This window comes from Pituophis catenifer, unplaced genomic scaffold (genome assembly GCF_029215685.1).
Source record: "Pituophis catenifer annectens isolate HBS135680 unplaced genomic scaffold, rPitCat1.0.hap2 SCAF_2, whole genome shotgun sequence".
Lineage (NCBI taxonomy): Eukaryota > Metazoa > Chordata > Lepidosauria > Squamata > Colubridae > Pituophis > Pituophis catenifer.
This window is the reverse complement of record NW_027256882.1, coordinates 253,840,720-253,861,877: the sequence shown is the minus strand read 5'-3', so window position 1 is coordinate 253,861,877 and position 21,158 is coordinate 253,840,720. Positions and strand designations below refer to the sequence as shown.

The window sequence follows — 21,158 nt, the reverse complement described above, 5'->3', positions numbered from 1 at the left end:
GAAAAACCATCAGCTGGGAACAGTTCTTCATCAGTACTAAAGAGGGGGCAGAGCTGAACCAGTGACCTAGAAGTGAAAGACTTTGTAATCTGATTACCCATCTTTTGAGCTATGCAGTCCATCCCCCTTTCATTTTTACTGATAAGAGAGAATCTTATTACCTAAGCAACTTTTGTAGTCATTTAGCAATGCAAAAGCTTTCATTTAGTGCACTAAAAGGACACTAATGGCACACTTATTAGCCTGTTTCAAGTTTTGTCTCAGTACTACTTTTTCCTATTAATTTAAAAAGAATGCATTGATATAAAATTATACAGAAATGTTTTTATAATGATTTTTGATGATGCTCTTGCTGATTATTAGAGAGCTGCTATAAAGAAGTAGAATTAACAGAGCACTTACTGTCAAACCAAAAGAAAATGTAGACCTAAATTAGCAAATACTGAATTGTCTGCATTTCCAGACAGCACAATCATATTACAATTGAACTACAAACTTACTGACAATGAACAGATAATTCAATAAAGTTTTCCAAGGTACAAAAAGGATTTGTAATATTGGAGTAGCTTTCTAATTCCAAAGCAGAGATTTTTTATTATGCACTGTAATGTGCAAATGTGGCAATACGCATTTCCAAAGTGTTGAAAATGATTTTATATGACAAGAGAATGCTTCCCCCCCCCCTGAAATGGTATTCCTTTTAAGAGTTTCAGGGAGTAATCTTGAAAACTTTCCCTGCTTTTTGGCCTGCAGAAAAATAACTTCTCTCTTTGGGTTAAGAAAGTAAGAGAGTAAAAACAGCAAAAGCTTGGATTCCCAGAAGCATACATGCAGCTAATAACTCAGACTTAATTATTTCTAGATCTTATTTTAATTTTTGTAATCAGATCAAACAGTATGGCCTGATTTGAAAGAATATATATTGATATTTTGTAATAGCAATAAGGGCAATATTTTAAGAATAAGTAACATAAAGTAATTTTATGCTGTTGATTAAGCAGTGTGTTCCTTATTCTAAAATAAATATGATATTGTACTTTATTAAGTGATAAATAACTACCCTAAACACTACATTATACAGTATCTGCAAAAAAGAGAGAGAGAAGTTTTAAATAAACTCTTAAATAATTATATGGTAGAGTTTTTAGACCACTAACAGGAAAATTAAAATAAAGATCGGCTTTTTTAACACAACCAGGTAATTTACAGACAATATATTCTATAAATTATTTAGACTGAAGATATGTTCTACACAAAATTGTTTTTTAAAAGAAATTATCTGATCAAAATGTATTATCAGTTTGCTTATATTGGATGAAAATATTATGAATAATTTAAATAATTAGAGTTAATTTTTGAAGATATAAAAATATAAGTATAAAAAGTCAAAACCAGAATTTATTGACTTAAGACTGATGAATCATTTGGAATTTTCTATAACTTCTCCAAGGAAGCTTTTGTAGTGACAAAGTATTAATACATTCAAAATATATTAGCCACTATATAATTGCAAAAAAAAAAAAAAAAAATATTATCACTTTTAGCATTTTCAGGTAAGGAGTAAATTGTCCTGCTTTATCATATTTGACTTAGTGGCATTTGCAAGCCAAAGGTTTGTGTGTTTGCTGTGTTTCTAAACTCTCTACTGGACAATGTAGAGTTCTGTCATATAGAAAGTAAATGGTCATACAAGTTGAAATAATAAATAAATAAATGCCAGCAGAAGTTAGCGGTACATGGCTCAGAACTCTATAGATGGTTTTTTTGGAAAGATAAAAAGAAATATCTTGAATAGCAGTTTAATTAGCACTACAGTTCATCAATAACTAATAACAAATAAGGTCTAGATATAATGTAAGTGGTGATATGCAAATTTAATCTTAACATATCTTTAAAGCATTAGCTATGGCACGTCCTGACATTTTGTCAATACTGAACTGCCATGGCCTTTATAAGTAGGAGAAATGCTATTATATTAATAATACTGAAGAACAGGAACATATTTTAATTCATTTTATTTTCATAACTCCAATCTGCATATTTACTGGCAAATATAATTTGAAAATGGTTACAATCAGTAATTTTCACAGTTAAATTCTAGCTATATTGTTCTATTGCGCAGAAAACACGTCGATATATTTGTATGCAGAGACTATATAGTTTTAAACCACCAAGACTTATAATCTGGATATTATTCCCTTGACCTTTGTTCAATGAAACTACAGTTTCATTCTATAATACTTTTTCACTTGTTTTATAAACCTACTCAATCACACTTGCTAGCAAGGAAAAGTTAGTCTTCTGTCTTTGGCAGAAATGATATTTCAAATAAAGAAATTCAATTTCTTGTGTGGCACATTTGATTCCCTATTTGTTTTAAGTGCAAATAGCGCCATCCTTTGTATTAGCACTGCATTTAGTCTTCACTAGATTAGATTGTACATTGGAAACAAAAAAAAAAAAGCAATGAATTAAACTGTCTAGATTTTTTTAAATAAGAATACCACTGTTAATTAAAGTAAGATTACAGGAATCAGCTGAGTTTTCCCCCACAATCCCAGAAGAAAACCGCAACAGAGGATAAGCAGTGCCCTCTAGTGTAATTTACAGCAGATACAAATCTGAATAAAAGTAAGCATCATCTCAGGCTCTTTAATGAGAAATACATTGCAAGGATGTTTATATACCAACAGACGCATTGTAAATAATTATTAATCACAAACATTAATAATCAAATTATACTATGTTATATTCACTGCCTAGTAGGTATACCCAGTACCCGTAAACATTGTACCCACACACTTTCTCTCAAAAAGTCTGACATGGCCAAGATGTCTTTAATGTTGCAGGCAGCTTAGAAAAAAAAAACATTTCCACACAGAATAGCAGGCCATGCATGAAAGCGGGTGTCAGAAAACCCAGCAGAATCACTCACTGTGAAGATGTCTAATAGGGATTGCTGAATACACAATATAGGCAGCAGGGACTGAATGACTAAATTGGAGCGACCTGAAGGTAGCACGAAAGGTTTGAATCAACCAGGTCCATACATTGTAATTAAACCTATGGTGAATGTCTGATTCTCCCTTTTCTTTTATTAAATGGAAGGTAGTTTTAATTTATTGGGTCTGATGACAGCGTTCTTATAATTGTAGTTCATCAGTAATCTTTTTAAGCTCACTTTTAAAAAGTACTACAAGGGAGGACTCATATTGCTTTTTTGTATCTTCTCAAGGCAACTAATAGTATGAACAAATTTTACTGTAAATTTGGAATAAGCCTCGATGTATTGAAAATTTCAGAAGACAAGATTAAAAGTATATATAAACACATTCTGAATGAAAATTCGCATACATTATGTTTCAGGTATAGCACAAATAAATACATCTTCTGTTGTATTATTTATTTATTTAAATTTATTGTCTGCCCAACTCTAATTTGTAAGGCAAATAAAACTGCAATAAAGGTGATATAAATGGCTTTGCAGCTTGTTTTCCATGTAAATAATTAATGTATTCATAGCCCTGCATTTTAATGTTGATAAATCTTTTGCTCCATGTGTATTTTAATTTAACATTTTAAGCGCAAGAAATTAAAAGAGCAGATATGAAGGATCAGACTGACAATACCTATGTATTAAGATTCTACAGTTACTATAAAATGCTGGAGGAAATTTTACTTGGCTGATATTCGGTAAATCTCCACTAAATAAAAAATATATATGCAGAAAAATAATTAAGATACAGGAAATTTCTTTACACATTTTAAGATTTTCCTATAATATAGCTCTTTAGACAGGCAAAATGAAATTCAAAAATGCAACAAACAGGTGTTTGGAAACATGTGCTGTACAAATAGTGTCCTCAGGGAACTGGAAAGACCCCAGCTCCACAATGACTGTACACTTTATAAAAAGTACAAACATATGACTACATATTTCATGAAGCTGTTCAAAAATTTCAAAAGATTTTATTTTTAGCTACTACTGTTTTAAATCAATACGTTTTTAGAAGAATTAATTCTATGGTTTCTTTTTCTGTTGCATAAAGTCCACACCTAGGGCTAATGTATTTTCTGTTAATCTTTTAAGATAAATTGTAGTAACTTACCTTTGTTATTCCATTCCTTCACTTAAATTCTTGAATCACTAACTTAACGTTGCATATGTGTATGAAGTGAAGATGAGATCCACAAAGCAGCTTCTGTTCCATCTACTAACTCATGATTACAAACTACCTGCTTATATCCCATTTACAAAATGCCAGGTAAAGAAGTTACTATCCTAAAGCAGACTTGAAAAACAGTGCTAAAGGATACTTACATAATAGGATTAGAAAGCTAGATGTGCTGAAAAATTAAGCTATATATGCTCACTCTTGTTTCTACCTTCAGAAGAATAATGGACTGTTAATTTCTTCAGCATGCTAGTTTTAATCAAATTGAATAGAGTCTCACATAATCATTCTTTTGCTTTGTGATCCACTATTGCTTGAGGAATTCTAAGAAACCAAAATAAGTCTAAATTTACATATGTTAAATTTCTTAAAGTATCGGGAGTACCACAAACAGAAAAGGACATTCTGGGAATAAGGGCTTGATACAATTTTGTTTAAGAAGTTGCTTGATTGTCAAGTTGATAAATACATGCAATTATTTTTGTTAGCTATAATAAGAAGAAATTAATAAAGAATAAAACATTACACATGAAACAGCAGGCAAAGATTATTAATTATATATCATGTGGGTTAGTTAAAGCCCAAAAGAAAACTGTCCCTTTAGGGCTAAATAAGTTTATTTATTTGATATAAAAGAGTGTTGTATTTTGATTTGGAGGAGGTGAGAAATTTGCTCATATTACATTGTAAAAATATAGTTAGCACTGTTGAGAATTATGAACACAAAGTTTCACTGGGGATGCAGCTGGAATGCATTAAAATTAGAACACAGCTTTGTGTAAAGGCAAAGACAACTTCTGTGTTAAGGTTAACAATGAGCTTTTGCTGTTTTAAAAATGACAGTATGATTTATGGTTAAACATTCAAATTATTTTAGATATCTAATCCATAATGTGTTGAAAACAAATAAATCTATACAAAAAGATATGAAACTAATGATGGAAGCAAATGGGAAATAATGTCACTAATAATTATAAACAGATATTTGAAGCAATATGAACATTACATAGTTTTTAATTCTAAGCACTAAATATATTACTAAGTAATATATTTAGTAAAAAAATTAGAATAAGATAAATTTTTAATTATTATATAAAAATGTATTCTTTACACTAAAAATTTAAATATATTGGATGTACTAAGGTTTATAAATTTTATACAAACTATCATATAGTAAAACAATTAGCTAGCTGTTTCTACCTTATTCAAAATTTTGTGCTCATAATTAACAAGCAAGCTTGACTTGTAACTCAACATTTCAGCAATATAAAATTGAGACTGCTACTTACTACTTCTAATTTTGTGCATTACTGTTATTGCTTCTGTTACTTTACAATGCACATATACTTGAAATAATTAATTCTCACAGAATAAGCCAGTTATTAATTTATTTCTAGAATGGGTAAAGGAATACTAGTGTAACATTTTCCATCTTAAACATTTATAATGTATCCAGTATCTTACTATGGGTCGTCTGTGAAAACCATAGCTAACTAAAATAAATATATAATAGAGTATTAAGTAGCACTTTATCATAGCAGCGAAACTCTAAATATAAATTTTAAATTAACTCTAAATTAAGAGTTAAAATGCCTTTATTAATGATATGAAAACAACTTGAATTAAAAGATAGAAATATAAGCTAAGGTAAAATTATATAAAAATTAAAGTAAACTAAGTATAATGTACCCTTTAGCAAGAAAAAAATATCCAATATATGATGAAACTCTTGCTGTAATGTTATTAAAATACCAGCAGCATGCAACCCTATTCCCTATATTTCTCTTTATATTAATCAAGAGATTTAACATTGAATGTGATTGACAAAGCAGCTGCTAGTGGATACAAAACACCGAACATCATAATTATGACAATAAGACAATCAGCCACAACTGTCTGACTGCAAGGCACAGAACATTCTCTCTTTTTTACTAAGTTAATAATACCTCAAACAGACTTTTTTTTCCATTATGCCAATGTGTAGAAAGATGTGCCCTACAGAAAACTTTCAATGTTTTACATGTTACAGAACTTCAAGAACAAAGTCTTTTTAAGTTCTAAAGTTAATGGGACCTTCAGAGACTGCAGACATAATACTAGGGATAGTTTATTTTATTTTATTTATCTTATTTCATTTATTTTTTAAGCAGAGGAGAGGATTGTAGGTTCTCCCTGAAATTTCCTTTCCGTAATCTAGTAGCTGCTATTTAACCATGAATATATTCACTTAAATAAATGTCCAGGTAGTTGCCAAGCTTGATTATGACAGCTACTATATTTAGCATATTTATGATAACTAAAGCTTGACCCTACTTATTGGATCTCTCTTACCCTCTTACTTATTGTATAGTAAGAGGTGATTTACAGCAATGTGTATGGAAAAGGACAGAATGTGATTCTACAGTTCTTTCCCAGCTTCTTAACTATAGTTAAATAGTAAGCATCACCATTAATAGGTTTACCGTAGCATATGGAAGTGACAAACTTTAATGCATTCAAAATTCAGTCTCTCTCTATATATATTAGTTTGAATGTATCATGTGCAACCTGCATTTTATTAATTTGAAAGTTCTGAGGAAACAATGAATAAAATATTAACATAATTCATATATTAATATGAAGTTCATATTCATATGAACATTGCAGTTATATGTTAATACTAACTTCTCTTAACAAATAGATAATTTTAAAGTATTTCTCAAACCAAAGCATGGTCTAGATAACAGACATCAAAGGCAGAATGTTTATTTTAATGTATTTTATTTAGGTTTTGTTCTTTACTTAGCAGACTACATATCCTACCATATATTATGAGATCCTACTTTTGTCACAGAATGCAATACTCTTACCTAAATGGTTGCATTTTTTGTATTATAATAGTATGCTTGACCATTGTTCTCAAACCGAAATTTCCCTTTGGAAAAAAAACATGTTCCAATTTAATTAATTCATGACATTGATTAAATACTGAATAACTGTATTAGATAAGGAGAAATAAAAATTAATCTATTGTGCCAATTACTTATTCATGTTTGGCATATAATAACCACTAAATAGTTGATCAATACTTCTAATATGTCAATTATTTTCCTTTTTATGGGCACCTGAAACTACTTATAGCTTCCATTACAAAATATTGCAAAATATTCTTGCATGTTCATTTACCAGTGCAGGAGAACTGTCAGCAGTTACTACAAATAAGAAACGCAGATGCAGTTTTCAAATACAACTCACAGGTCAATGTATTCTCCTATTTTAATAATGGCTTTTCCTATTACATTCATTATTCATATAGAAAAGAAGATAGGCACTTTTTAGGTATTATATTGCTTTCTTGAGGAATATGAGCATTGTGACTTTGAGAGGCCATTTTCTAAAGATCCTAACAGCCAAATGACATCTTGGGAAATGTTATGCTCATGGTGTATTTGCATAATAATGAAGGTATCGTACATATAAGACCAGAACTGCACTTACCCAAATTTTTATTCAAATAATGAGAATTCTTTCTATTCCTGAAACAGGGTACCCTCTAAAATAAAATCCATTACTTGTTTCAAAAAGATGAGCCAAAACTAGACTATGGATGACATATAAATTCTTTGATGTAGATTTATAGCCTACTTTTCATGCCTATTGTGAGCATGAAACAGCCAACCATAAGGTATTTTCTAAATTGAGAATTAGATCCATACTTTTCTTCATGTTTCAATGTATACATTTGAAAAGTCTTCAGTTTTGTTTGAATGAGGAATTTTATGTGATATAACATGAACAATATTTTAATCATAGTATTAAAAAATATCAATCAAAGAAATCTCAAACATCATGCATCATAAACAGAAAAATTAAAAGGCATGGTTTTAATTCATATTTACAAGTCAATGGTTTTCCAAAGGATTCTAGATTCTGTCATGAATATTATCTATTGAATTAAAACAAAAGACCCTGTGATTAATAATATTGTTTGTTTTTACATACTTTTAAGTGATACTAAAACATTTAAATACACTGAAAAAAAATTTTAGGAAGAAAATCTGAAGGCAAACCTGGAATCTGGTCTTCAATAATTTTAAGATTAGAAAATGTGACGATAATTTTATAATCAGGAGGGAACTATATACTGGAATGGCTGCTATATTGGTGTAGTAATCTATAATATCATAGCAAATTTCATGACACATTAGTTTCTTGTTTTTTCAGTATTAGGATCTGCTGTGCCAAAATGAATAAAACTCCAGATCCGATTCTTTTGAACAAATATTATTTTTATAAATCATTGCTTAAATCTTGTTCTACAAAACACTACAGTACAAAGTAATTCATGGAATTGCTTTAATATATTTTGCTGATATAGTGGGATTACTCTGGAGTAAGTATTTAAATAAGAATGCAAGAAAATTTATGTCGATTAATTCTGGGATAGGATTTTAGTATAAATCTTAAATATAGAAAAATAACACTTAAAATGTTTTCTTATTCTAGCAAGTTTAACTTTCTGATTTATTTTATAATCATATATTACTGACATCAATAGAATTTTACACATCAGCACTATATGCTGAAGCCAATTTAAAGTAATATTTCAAACTGAAGAATAATGTTACCAGGGGATTTAAAAGCTTAGGTTCATACCCAAACATAAAAAGATGTATGTATAGGTTTCTAAATGTTTAAAAAGGATGCAGGCTTTTTTTTCCCTAGAAGGCAAATTCATTACTTCAAAATAAAATAGAAATGAGAAAGTGGTATATGTCCTGACAACTAAATAGATTTTTTTCCGAACTAAATAAGAATATGGTACACTAAACTGAAGAAAGCTATCTAAAGAAGAGAGACAGATGTTCTATAAACAGGAAAAAAACTTGTACTCAAAAAGAATGTTGGAATAAAATTGAGACATCTGCAGTAAAGTTTTACCTTCTCCCTAGAATATTTGAGATGAACTCAGTATAACACTCTCTTCCAAGAAAAGGCAGTGATCAATGCAAGAACACATCAGGCTCTCTTGGACAGGCCAATCAATGCAAGAAAGAACCTTGCCCAGGGCCTTATGCAAATAGAAGCACGTCCTACACCTAGGGAGGGAACATGCGCACTAGATCAATGGAATCTGAAAAACCTTACAGCTATACCAGCCTCAGACAGTAAATATATAATGATGAATCCTTCAAGTTTTAGCTGAACTTTTAAACTAGTTACTTTCCCCAGCTAGGTGAAAACGACTGTAAAGATCTATATCTGGCAAGTACAACTCAAACTTTGAAATATAATGATGAACTTTCATTGCTCTTGGCCTCAGCAAGGCTGAGATGCTTTTTTTAAAAAATAAAAATGATTAGGATTTAAATTGTATGATTTTTTTACACACATTCTACATTTAAAATAAATTAAATCTTTAATTCTGTTGTTGGAAATGTACATCCTTACACTCTGGATAGTAACTATATAACTTCAATTATATAGGATTTTTTCATTAAAATCATATATACAAGAAATTACATTGTTTATTTCTTAAATTTTTAAATACAGCATGATTTATTAAACATGTCTGCAAATTAGTTTCTATTTCTAGAAACTAAGTATATGCATTTCTGCAGAAATATAAATTCAAATGTAGAATTCATTGACAAGAATAGGGGAAACACTAATATAAGAAAACCTGTTTTGAAGACTTCTGAACAGTGACTTTCAAACTGTAATTTGGATAAAAACCCTAGGAGAAATAATTTAACACAGAATCAACATTTATACATTCCATAGAATGGACACTTACAGGAATTGAATTGCTGTTATACAGCATGGTGTTAAATTACATAATATCATAATACAAGTATACTCAAGCAAAGAAGGCAGCAACTAGCCTAACAGTGTGGTTCAAAAGATCATTCAAATGGTGGAGATAATGAAAATTTTTAGAATCTGCATTGCGTTTAAACATTGGAAGTCCGTCCAATGTCTGTCGTCCCGTTCTCCTCATCCCATCCTCTTCATCACTGCTGATTTCATAGAAAATCACTGTTCTATCAGGAACTATAACTATAGGATGCTCCCTGGCTGGTGACGCCTGAAAGTATTCTGCAGCTGACACAGTAAGCTGAAAACAAATGTCCAGCTGCTGTTTCCAAACACACTGCTCAGGAGAGGACCAGTTAATGCAAATGAGCACTTCCAACAGTGATCCAGGCCTGTGCTATGCCATGTCTGGTGCACCTACATGTAACACATGTGTGCCACCACAAGTTACTATGAATGGTTAGTATGCTTGCTCATCTGCATGATATTTTAGTGCATCCACCTAATTTCTTCTACCAGTTAAGAATGTCTAAATAACAGCAGAAAGTCCTTTTATGTTATGTTTATATCTGTAACAATATACAAACCAGGGACTATTGTTGGTTAGAAGTCATGGTTTGTTTTGCACCTATTTTCAAAAATTTTGCAAGTCTAAAGAAACAACACATAGACTAACATAAACAACACTAGTTATTGTGATTTGCTTTATATTCCTACTGCTAAAAAGGTCCAAGCATGTGACTGAATACCGGTTTTTGAAGAGAAGTCAAACCTGCCTAAAAGCTCCCTGTTTTTCTTTGATGTATTATTGTATAATATTAAGCACGTGGCATTCCATTTTGTTTAATTTTAACCAAATACAAGCTTATTTTGCCAAAGTTATTTTAATTTCTACCATGTCTGTGACATAAAAAACATTTCAGAAGAAAATTAGAGAAGCACACATCATAATAATATTTTTGTTTGTTTGATATGTTCATCTGGCATCTTATATAGCATTTTTACCAAGCCAGCATTTAGGATTTTAAAAAATGTATTTATATGTTGAATGATAGATAACAAGTAGAATTTGCACTATCACTAAGTTTAGCAACCTTTTTTTAATTATTTCAGTTCAAAACTCCAGTTAGCAAAAAATGTTAATCTCTGAATATATTTTATGAGCCAGTTTTGTGTAAATGATTAAGGCATCAAGTTAGAAGCTGGGAGATTTTGAGTATTAGTCCCACTTAGATACAAAGCCAGCTGGGTGACCTTGGGCCTGTCAATCTCTCTCAACCTTAGGAAGGCGGCCATGGCAAACCACTTCTGTAATCTTGCCTAGAAAACTACAGGGACTTGTCTAGACAATCACCAGGAATCAACACTGACTGGAAGGCATAAAAAACCCCAATATATTTTATATGTGAGCCAGTATGGAACACTTAGTGTAGTGATTTCTTAAAATTATATATTCTTTTTCATAAAAAGTTAATTACCCATGATCTCTAATAAGCATCTGGAGTGTACATTCATAATTTCTTATCTGCACAATCAGTGACAATTCTGGATCGCCTCTCTGATATTCTCATTACTTTTGCAGCCTTATTTACATTTCACTTCATTGTGTTTACCTGCTATCCTCTCAATGGCAGATAGTCCTTGCTTAATTGCACTGTTTAGCGACCTTTCAAAATTACAACGAAGCTGAAAAAGGTAATTTTATGACCAGTCCTCACATACATGACCATCACATCATTCCTGCATCATCTGATTGAAATGTGGGCACTTTTCAAGTGGCAGGCATTTATGACAGTTGTAGCATGCCATGGAAACACAATTACCAGTTGCACACTTCAAATGTGGCTTCTGACAAACAAACAAAATCAACAGAGAAGCCAGTGGTAAAATCACAGGTTGCGGTTATAGTGCTTAATGACTGCAGCGGAATTGATGTCAACACTTCTAGCACAGTATCATGATGTTTTACTTAACAACTTAGCAATGGAATTGTTGATCACAATTGTATGGGCTTCCTGAATCTTCAAAAAAGTGAAAATGGATTGTTCAGTGATGCTATCATTGGAATCTAACAAGAAAGAACTCCACATATGGTAATATATGAAATTGCAGCATTATGGCCTCATTTGGTTATGGTGTTAGGCCTTGTTTTATTATTCAGGAATGATCCCATCTGATTGTAAGGAAATCAGAAGCATTTGTTCCCTGTTTTGAATTAACTCTGACTTCTCTTTATATGCAAACTGGGTGAAATTATGATTAACTTTAATTATGATTTGTCCAAATGGATCAATGTAAAACTACAGCTTACAGTAATTCACTCATATTGCTGGAGAAAATATGAGAAAGTCTATTTAGCCTAAATATTATTCATGCTTATTTCTGTATGCTGCTTTTTGTTTTAACGATGACATATAGAAGACTATAATTAGCCTTGTTCAGAAGTTAACAGACTGTACCAAGGTCCAGTCCTCTTTCTTGATGGCATCTCCAACATTGCTTACTTATTTGCAAGTATAAGTGGTAACCTAAGCTGCATTAGATCATGGCTGATGTGTGATGGTTCAGAATTAAGAAGCTCTCTCACACATACATTTGCACAGGATTATTTTGGTATTACCATCTTTTATAATCTTATTTTAATAATTAATAATATTAACCTTAAGTACACACAAAGGTGAAACTCAAGTCCAAGAATAATGCAGAATATTATTTGTAAAAATGGAAGATCAGAGAATTAGAGATTAGTTCTGTCATCAATACTGGAGAACAGATTATAAAAAAGTGAGTAAATGGTAAACAAGGAATACCTATAATAGTGGTATGTAAGTATTTGTTATGCTTTGTTGTCATACAGGGTAGAACTAGAACCAACAGGATAAAACTATAAGGAGGTAGATATAGTCTACATGTTAGCAGGGTCTTCCTCTCGGTATGAGATGTCAGCCAGTGAAATAGGTTGTGACAAAAATGGTAAGATTTCCTTCATTGGAGTCTGAATGTTTAATGGATCCTGCAGTGAGCAGAGCGTGATCTCTTAAAGTTTCCATCCACAGACCCTTAATATTGTGAATCTATCCAGCCACACATTCAGCCACTGTGAAGAGTCAATTCTTGCATAAGGCTTATCCTTTTAATCCAATAAATTCCTCCCCACCAAAAAATATACAACTGTGTGAGGATTTTGAAACATATTTTACCCCTTAAGAGTTAAGGAATACTTTCAAGAAAAGACAGAAGGCAAATATACAACCATTGTCAATCCTGAGATAACATACAACTATAGATTTTAAAAGCGTAAAAAACTAAATGTTGTGTGAACACTTCCAGACAGATGTTAACAATAAATTGCATTTCTATATTGAATACTTGCATCAAGTTCAAACTACAGTCATCAATAAATACTCCCCTTATGCAACAATCTCAGCAGGGCAGAAGGAGATGATATACAAGGATGATTATCACATTATAGTCAAAGAACTGTCATTAGAAATAAGGTACATTATGCTAAGAGACCACTTTCTAACACCATGTTTGACCAAATTTAATCCTCAGATTTCAGTGCAACATACAAAAAAACTACACAATTTCATAAAAGAATTTCCTAAGAATTTCCTTCATATAAAATGAAAACATTCTACAGCAACAATCTGGTATTTTCTATCTACATTCCAAAATACACAAACCAGGACACCAAGGCCATCCCCATTGTTTCAAGGATGAAAATCATCACAGCTGGAATATCACATTTCAAGGACTCTATTCAAACCTTATGCTACCAACAGTCCCAGCTATGTAGGAGACACCAGTTTATTTCCTAAGAAAATGGAAATCCATTGGCAACCCCCATCCCAACAAATATCCTTGTAACTATCATGGATGTTTAAGCATTACATAGCAGTATCTTTCCCAAACACACACCAGAAACAGATTGTTTGGAGTTGAGTAGCACCTAATCAAATAAATTAAATTAAACATAGACTTTAATCTAGGAAGATAATCTCAACTTCAGAGTTGTTCTAAAGTCGGGCAGCACCAAATCAATTAAAACAAATGAATAAACATATAAATAAACATAGCACACCTTATCACCAATCTATGTGATTTTGTAGTCATACATAACTATTTTATCTTTGGCAATAACCTATACCTGCAAATCAGTGACACAGCAATGGATAAATAGATGGCTCTCCTAAAGCAACACTTTCACAACTATTACCCCTGAAATTTCTCCTTTACCTGAAATCATAATGAATCTATCTGCATCTCCCTCCCCACAAACATTTCCTCCACCTCACCCCAGTTTAAATCCTTCATCATTCAACTACTCTATGCATCTAATGAAACAAAAGCCTATGCCTTTTAATAACATTTGTTAGTTGGGGAGGTTGTCCCAGATTCATAATTTATTAATAACACAGCTAATCCTAATCTGGTACATGTGTATTTCAATTATTAGATTTTATTCTATTACTTTTGTCTCCTTTCTCTAACTTAAAAGGTTCATTTTGAATTTTATTTCTTTCTTCCAGAGTATTAATTATTTCATTCCAATTTTGTATTATTTGCATCTTCTACTCTTCAACCAAGTTATTTATAAAAACATTAAAGTGGAGAGATCTGAGGACTTAATTTTGTGGCACTCCTCTTAATGTGTCAGATCAATTTAATTGAAAAATTTAATGAACGTTATTTGAACACAATTTCCAAGCAGCCAAAAAGCCACACAACTGCCATGCTATCTAAGACAAATTCCTTGTGTGTCCAATCACACTTGGCCAATAAAGAATTCTATTCTATTCTAGTTAGCTTGCTAATCAGAGTAGCATAGGCTACTCTGCCAAAACACTTTGCTGAAACAAAACAAAACAAAAATTTAAAGTATTCCCATAGTCTTCTAAGGATGTACTGTATTAACATTTGTCTGGCAGGTTGTTCTTGACAAATCCAGGCTGACCTCTGCTAATTAACTTTATAATTATAGCTCTATTTATGATCTCTTCTAGAATTTTCCCAGATATATATATATATATATATATATATATATATATATATGTGTGTGTGTGTGTGTGTGTGTGTGTGTGTGTGTGTGTATGTGTATGTGTATGTGTATGTGTATGTGTATATGTGTGTGTGTGTGTGTGTGTGTGTGTGTGTGTGTGTGTGTGTACATATACACACACACACACACACTAGATTGACTATACTTCCTTGGACCCATTTTTTTTTCTTGTAAAACAAACACAGGCATAACATTTCTTAAAGATAGTATCTGGGGATTTGACTGGTTTATCAAAAAATTCCTTCAGTGTCCTAAAATGTAATTCATGTGATGCTGGAGATTTAAACTCAATGTAAATTATATTCTATCTGAATCTTTCATCCAGCCCCTTCATATGCTCTTCACAATTTTCTGGTAAAGAACATAACCTCTTATTGTACAAAGCTATTATCAAAATTGAAATCAAGTAGCTTTGCTTTTGCTCTGATGCCTGTAAACATTAAGAATCAGATTGTTTTCTCTTTCTTGGGAGATATATGAAGAAGCATCTTGCTGAAACTCAAATGTCCTGACACTATCTCAAATTCCAGGCTATCCATATAAACTCTTTCTCAATGCCTGATTTCGCTTTCCCTTCTGGCTTTTTAAAAAATTCATATCTTCCTTAAAACTTTTTGTTTTAGTATTATGATTTGGTAAGGGGCATTGGAATATTTCTGACATCCAAGAATCATATTTTGTAAAACTTGGGTTTTATGTAGAGAAAAAAGTTCATTTCATATTGATTGTCTTTAGCTGATTTTTTAAAAAATATAGTCACTGTAGTTTTATTGTTAAGTATATGTTTTATTCAGTAAGCATCTATAGTTTTTTTTAAGTCAAAGAAAAAAACCCAGATATGCTTGCTGCTTAATGTTTGCCAATCCCTATTAAGTGTATTGATCCTCTTTCATAGCATATTTAGACTTTAAACCTACTCTTCTTTCAAATTTATTCTTTAGATCTAGTTTTGCATTGTGATAGATTCGTGATGTGCTAGAGTTGTATATTAAATTCTTCTTCCCATGCATATGCCTCCTGCAGAGACAGCAGACTATAGAAGCTGACCCTTACTGAGACCATCTTGTCTATCTGACAAAGCTCCTTTTTAACTTCTTACTTATTGCTTATTTTCTGCAATGGGGAAATTTTTTTTTAAGCTCTGCTTGTGATAATTTCACAGGCCCTGAGTACCCTGACCTTAGAAGCCCCAAGGTCAGAAGTCAAATTGTGTTCTGAAACATCTGTAAGCGTTATATTAAAGAAGAACAAAAGTGAAGAGATATCCACCAGCATGACAAGAGAAACAAGCAAAATGGGAATGACACGTTGGTCATCTGTTAGCCATGCCATCTCAAGCCAAGAGCTGCAAATGGATAGAGGGATGGTAATGGAAGAAGTAATACAAATTCAAAACATTTCTTATACTTGAGTCCATAAAGAATCATATTCTGTATTTTATATGTCTTCCTTACAGATTTTTATATTATTTTAAAGAGATTAAACTAAAATCAAAGATTGCAACAAAAATTTGAAAATCATATGGATCATTTAAAATGCTATTCAGAATTTAAATAAAAGAGTTTGCTTACTGATTAGGCATCGTTTCCTGGTTATTAGAAATGTAAACATAAAAACAGCTAGTCATGTCAGCCAAATCTTTATGTCACTAATCCAATAATTAATATTTTTCTATCCACAATTCATAATATGAACAGCATGTAACATTTTGAAAAGGATAATTTTGTCAAACACTGGAAGCCAAAGCAAACTTAGTCCTGCAGTTTTTATTGTTGGCTTTCAAAGTATTTATATACACTTTTATATGTTTTAGTATATTAAGTGATTTGATCATTGCACAAAAAACTAGTTTTTGGATGATGTAGGTATTGAATAACTAAAATTGTAAAATGAAACTTTAACTATGTCTTGCCTAGTAGTTCCAGACATATAGTTTAGTAAATTCCAGCAAACAAGTATAGCAAAATCTTCTGTGTTCTCCCATTTCATTTCATCTCATTTATTCCGCTCCCACAGAGAGGGTCTCCTCAGGGTGCCATCGGCCAAGTCATGTCGGCTGGCGACACCCAGGGGGAGGGCCTTCTCTGTGGGAGCCCCAGCCCTGTGGAATGAACTGCCCCCGGAAATTCGTAAGATTTCTGACCTCCGGGTATTTCGCTGCGCACTCAAGACCCTATTGTTCCGCCAGGCTGGGTTAGCAACATAATTTTAAATTGGATGTTTTAAATTTTTGGGGTTTTAAATTAAGCCAAATTTATTTAATATTTTTAAATTATTTTAAATTGATGTTTATTCTGTTTTTAATTAGGCTGTACACCGCCCTGAGTCCTTCAGGAGAAGGGCGGTATAGAAATAAAATTATTATTATTATTATTATTATTATTATTATTATTATTATTATTATTATTATTATTATTATTATGTAATCAAAGAATAATTGAAAAAAATGTTTTCACGTAAATGTTTTAACTCAGTTATCTCTACATATATAAAAAAAGAACTGCATCTTATACCAATATCCTAACAGAAATGAGTTTTAAAGCTGTATTTTAATTTCTATCTGTATAACTGATATATTAGTAACTATGGCAATACTTTCTCTATATTACAAGTGGAGCTTAAATTTAAATTAAATTAAATAGCACATATTAAACTTATTAAAGCTGTTTAAACTAAATATCTTGATTATTTTAGAAAGCTTTGCTACTGTTAATGTAATATTTCACTTATAATGTTTTATATAAAAATGATTATGCATATCGTATGTGGAAGAGTTTATTTCATTTTTTGCATAGAAAAAAATCAAATTACACAACTATCAATGAATGAATCAATGAAACATTAAAAAAGTGAAACAGAAAAGAGAACAGACATTTATACATTTTACATATAAGTTTTTATCTACTGAGCAGAGTGGATTTGTTCTGGGTCTACTCAATGAAACAGTTCCATCTTCCTGGACCTAGGAAAAGAGGCTTCTATTGTGGCACCTAGCCTGTTAAATATCCTCTCCCTGGAGATCTTGTTGGCCTAACCTTGTTGGGTTTCCAAAAGTCTGTAAAAATCTTATTTTTCTCACAAACGTAACAGCCAGGTTCTCAATAGACCCCAACAGTGATAAATATGTTGATTGAGGATTATGCCATTGGTATTTTGCATTCCACATATGCTTACTATATTTTATTTGCATTTATGTTACTTTTATTGTTTTCATTTATGTTTTCATTTATTGTATTTTATTTGTATTTATGTTATTTTGTTGTATTTTATTGTAAGCCACCCAGAGTTATTTGCTGAAGATGGTGACCACATACTTTTCTTAAGTAAATAAACCGGACAAGTATTTTTAGAAATCAGGTCCACAGCAGAGTATTAAGATTCACATCTTCAGTTTATGCACTTGCACTTTTCTAGTTAGCAAAGGAACAAAACTGAATATATTCTCTACATGGAAAAGAATCAGATGCAAGCATATATATTGAAAAAGAAAAAAGAAAAGCCTAATTATTGCAAATATATGCTCAAAGCAATATATGGAATCGCAAAATGATATAACTTACCAATTCCACAAATGCCAGTCCACCATAACTATGAGCAACAACAAATACATTTTCAGCTAACGACTGAGAGATAAAGTGGTCCCATACATAAATTGCATGTTCTTCAGGAGAGCCATTTTCCTAAAAAGAGAAGGTGGAAAATAACATTTAATTTGTTGTACATTTGTTTGTTTGTTTGTCAAATTTATATGACTGCCCATCCCATACTAAGTGATTCTGGGAGGTGTATAATAAAACCAGCAATTAAAACATTCCATAAAATGAACTTAAATAATGTAAGCTTATAAGAAGGAAGATATTACATACAAGGCAGCAAGGATTATGTAATAACATGTAAAATTTAAAATGTAAACTTCTGTGAAAATTAAATAGATAGTCCTTTTTTCAGTGGAGGAGAACAACAAATCTAATTTAAAGACCAGTTTATCTCCGAGTATAATATAATATAGTATATATTAAATTCTAATGCCTGTTTTCAAGATACAAACAATTTTTAGGGGCTTACAACAGGTTATGATTACCCTTATTTTCTCAGAACAAAACAAAACAAAACAGAACAAAACAAAACAAAAAATACTGGATAATGATTCTCGAAAGCCTTTTATGATCCTAACTTTGGGCTATCTTATTAATACAACATTGTAATAAACTGAAATTAAATTAAATTAAATTAACTAAAGTACAGTTGTTGGGATCAGATGATGGGGTACTAATGCTGTTCTTCCCCTTCTTTAATCTACATTTCAGTATCCTACTAGAAAAAATAGCTTCTTTGATAGAACACATTGGGAGCTCTGGGTATATTATAGAGGGGTCTTTGGTAGAGATGGACAGGAATAAATTATTGGGAAATGTTGTTTGTCCTGTGCTGAAGCCTGAGGTAACTAGACACCCCATTAAAATCTAGTTTAGGAGTTATTGATTGCCCATACTTTTACTTTATAAAGTTTATAAGTTATAAAAAATGTATATTGTTAAAAAATGGTATACAGTGATGTTGTATGTATGATTAAAGATAAACATACTATTATTTAGATGACTTATAGTATTGAAAATAGGGAAAGAAAGATTATCAATATTTATATTATCAATATTAATTACCATTTAGGATATCAATACTACAAGCATAAAATGATTTGCCCTTTCTTGATTTACATTAAAAAAAGACCACAATTCAATCTTTGAGGGTGACTATTCAGTCTTCTTCAAGGATTTTGTTCTACAGTGACTCCATTTAAAAATATTCATTTTAGAACGTATGTTGTGGGGTTTTTTTGCTATGCTAAAATCAACATTTTCACCAGTAATTACATTCTTCCTTATTTTTATTCTACTGTACTTTAAACCGGTGTTTCTTAAAGTTTTTCCTCTCAGAAACCCTTCCCACTGTTAAAAATTATGAAGAATGCCAAAAGAGTGTTTGATTCAGAACTGGGTTTCAGCAGGTTCTGACCAGTTCTGAAGAACTGGTAGCGAAAATTTTGAGTAGTTCGGAGAACTGGTAGTAAAAATTCTGACTGGCCCCGCCCGCATGTATTCTCTGCCTCCCAAGTCCCAGCTGATTGGGAGGAAATGGGGATTTTACAGTAACCTTCCCCTGGAGTGGGGTGGGAATGGAGATTTTACAGTATCTTTCCCCTGCCATGCCCACCAAGCCACGCCCACAGAACCGGTAGTAAAAAGTTTTGAAACCCACCACTGGTTTGATTGTATAGATTACATTTATCAATATTTACCATATTAACAATTAAAATTGAAACTTTTGTAGAATATTCTTTTACTGACTTACGTAAAAGTAACACTACATTTACAAAAACAAGTAAAAAATAATGAGAGGAGTGATGTTGCTTCCAAAATATGCAAATGACTTCAATAACTGGTAAATAATTTTGATTTTACAGATCTCATCTAGGAGATTCTCGAGATGTTCTTGGACCACTCTTAAGAAACATTGCTTTCAGAGATCATATTCAGTTCTAATAGATAATACAAACTGTTGCAGCACTATATAATAAAAAAGACTGAATGCAAAAAAATAAGAAAATCCCTGTGCTACAGTATATACACAGAGAAAAAAATTATCTCTCATCCAGCAACTACTTCATTTTCATAGCTCTTCATGCATACAATAATAAACTGAGAAATATACAATTAAATAAGCCAAGTAATCAATCAAAGTGGTAAGAGGGAGCTCTGTAGTGTTCAAAATAGCTACTATGTAGATAGCAGTAATTATTGTAGCTACACAATGCTTGTATCACGATTGTGTCACAATTTCAATAACTCTCCCTCCACCCATATTCCTGAGGTGCCTCAATTTCAATATTTTAAAACCATTTTTCAGACTAGTTTTGTCCTTTATAAGAAACAAACAAACAAAAAAAAAGGGGGGGGGACACTTCCCCTCCCCAACATAGACTTGTACCATTCTTCCCATCTTATGGTTCACATACCTATGGTAAACCATGGGCTCTAAAAACTGTACTGGGAATAGAGGCTGCTTCAGAATATGTAATGTTCTCAGTTATTTTCATGTGCCAGAAGTCAAGGGAATTACCAAGTGTA

General features: G+C 31.6%; 1 protein-coding gene across 5 annotated transcripts in view; it reads right to left on the bottom strand.

The window, feature by feature from the left end:
• ARB2A (ARB2 cotranscriptional regulator A) overlaps positions 1-21,158 on the bottom strand; it is a 224,095-nt gene that overhangs the window by 84,973 nt on the left and 117,964 nt on the right. For all 5 annotated transcript variants that reach the window (XM_070935758.1, XM_070935760.1, XM_070935762.1 and 2 more), the window contains one exon: positions 18,594-18,713. In XM_070935758.1, coding sequence (XP_070791859.1) covers positions 18,594-18,713 — 120 coding nt within the window. The remainder of the gene's footprint in view (positions 1-18,593; positions 18,714-21,158) is intronic.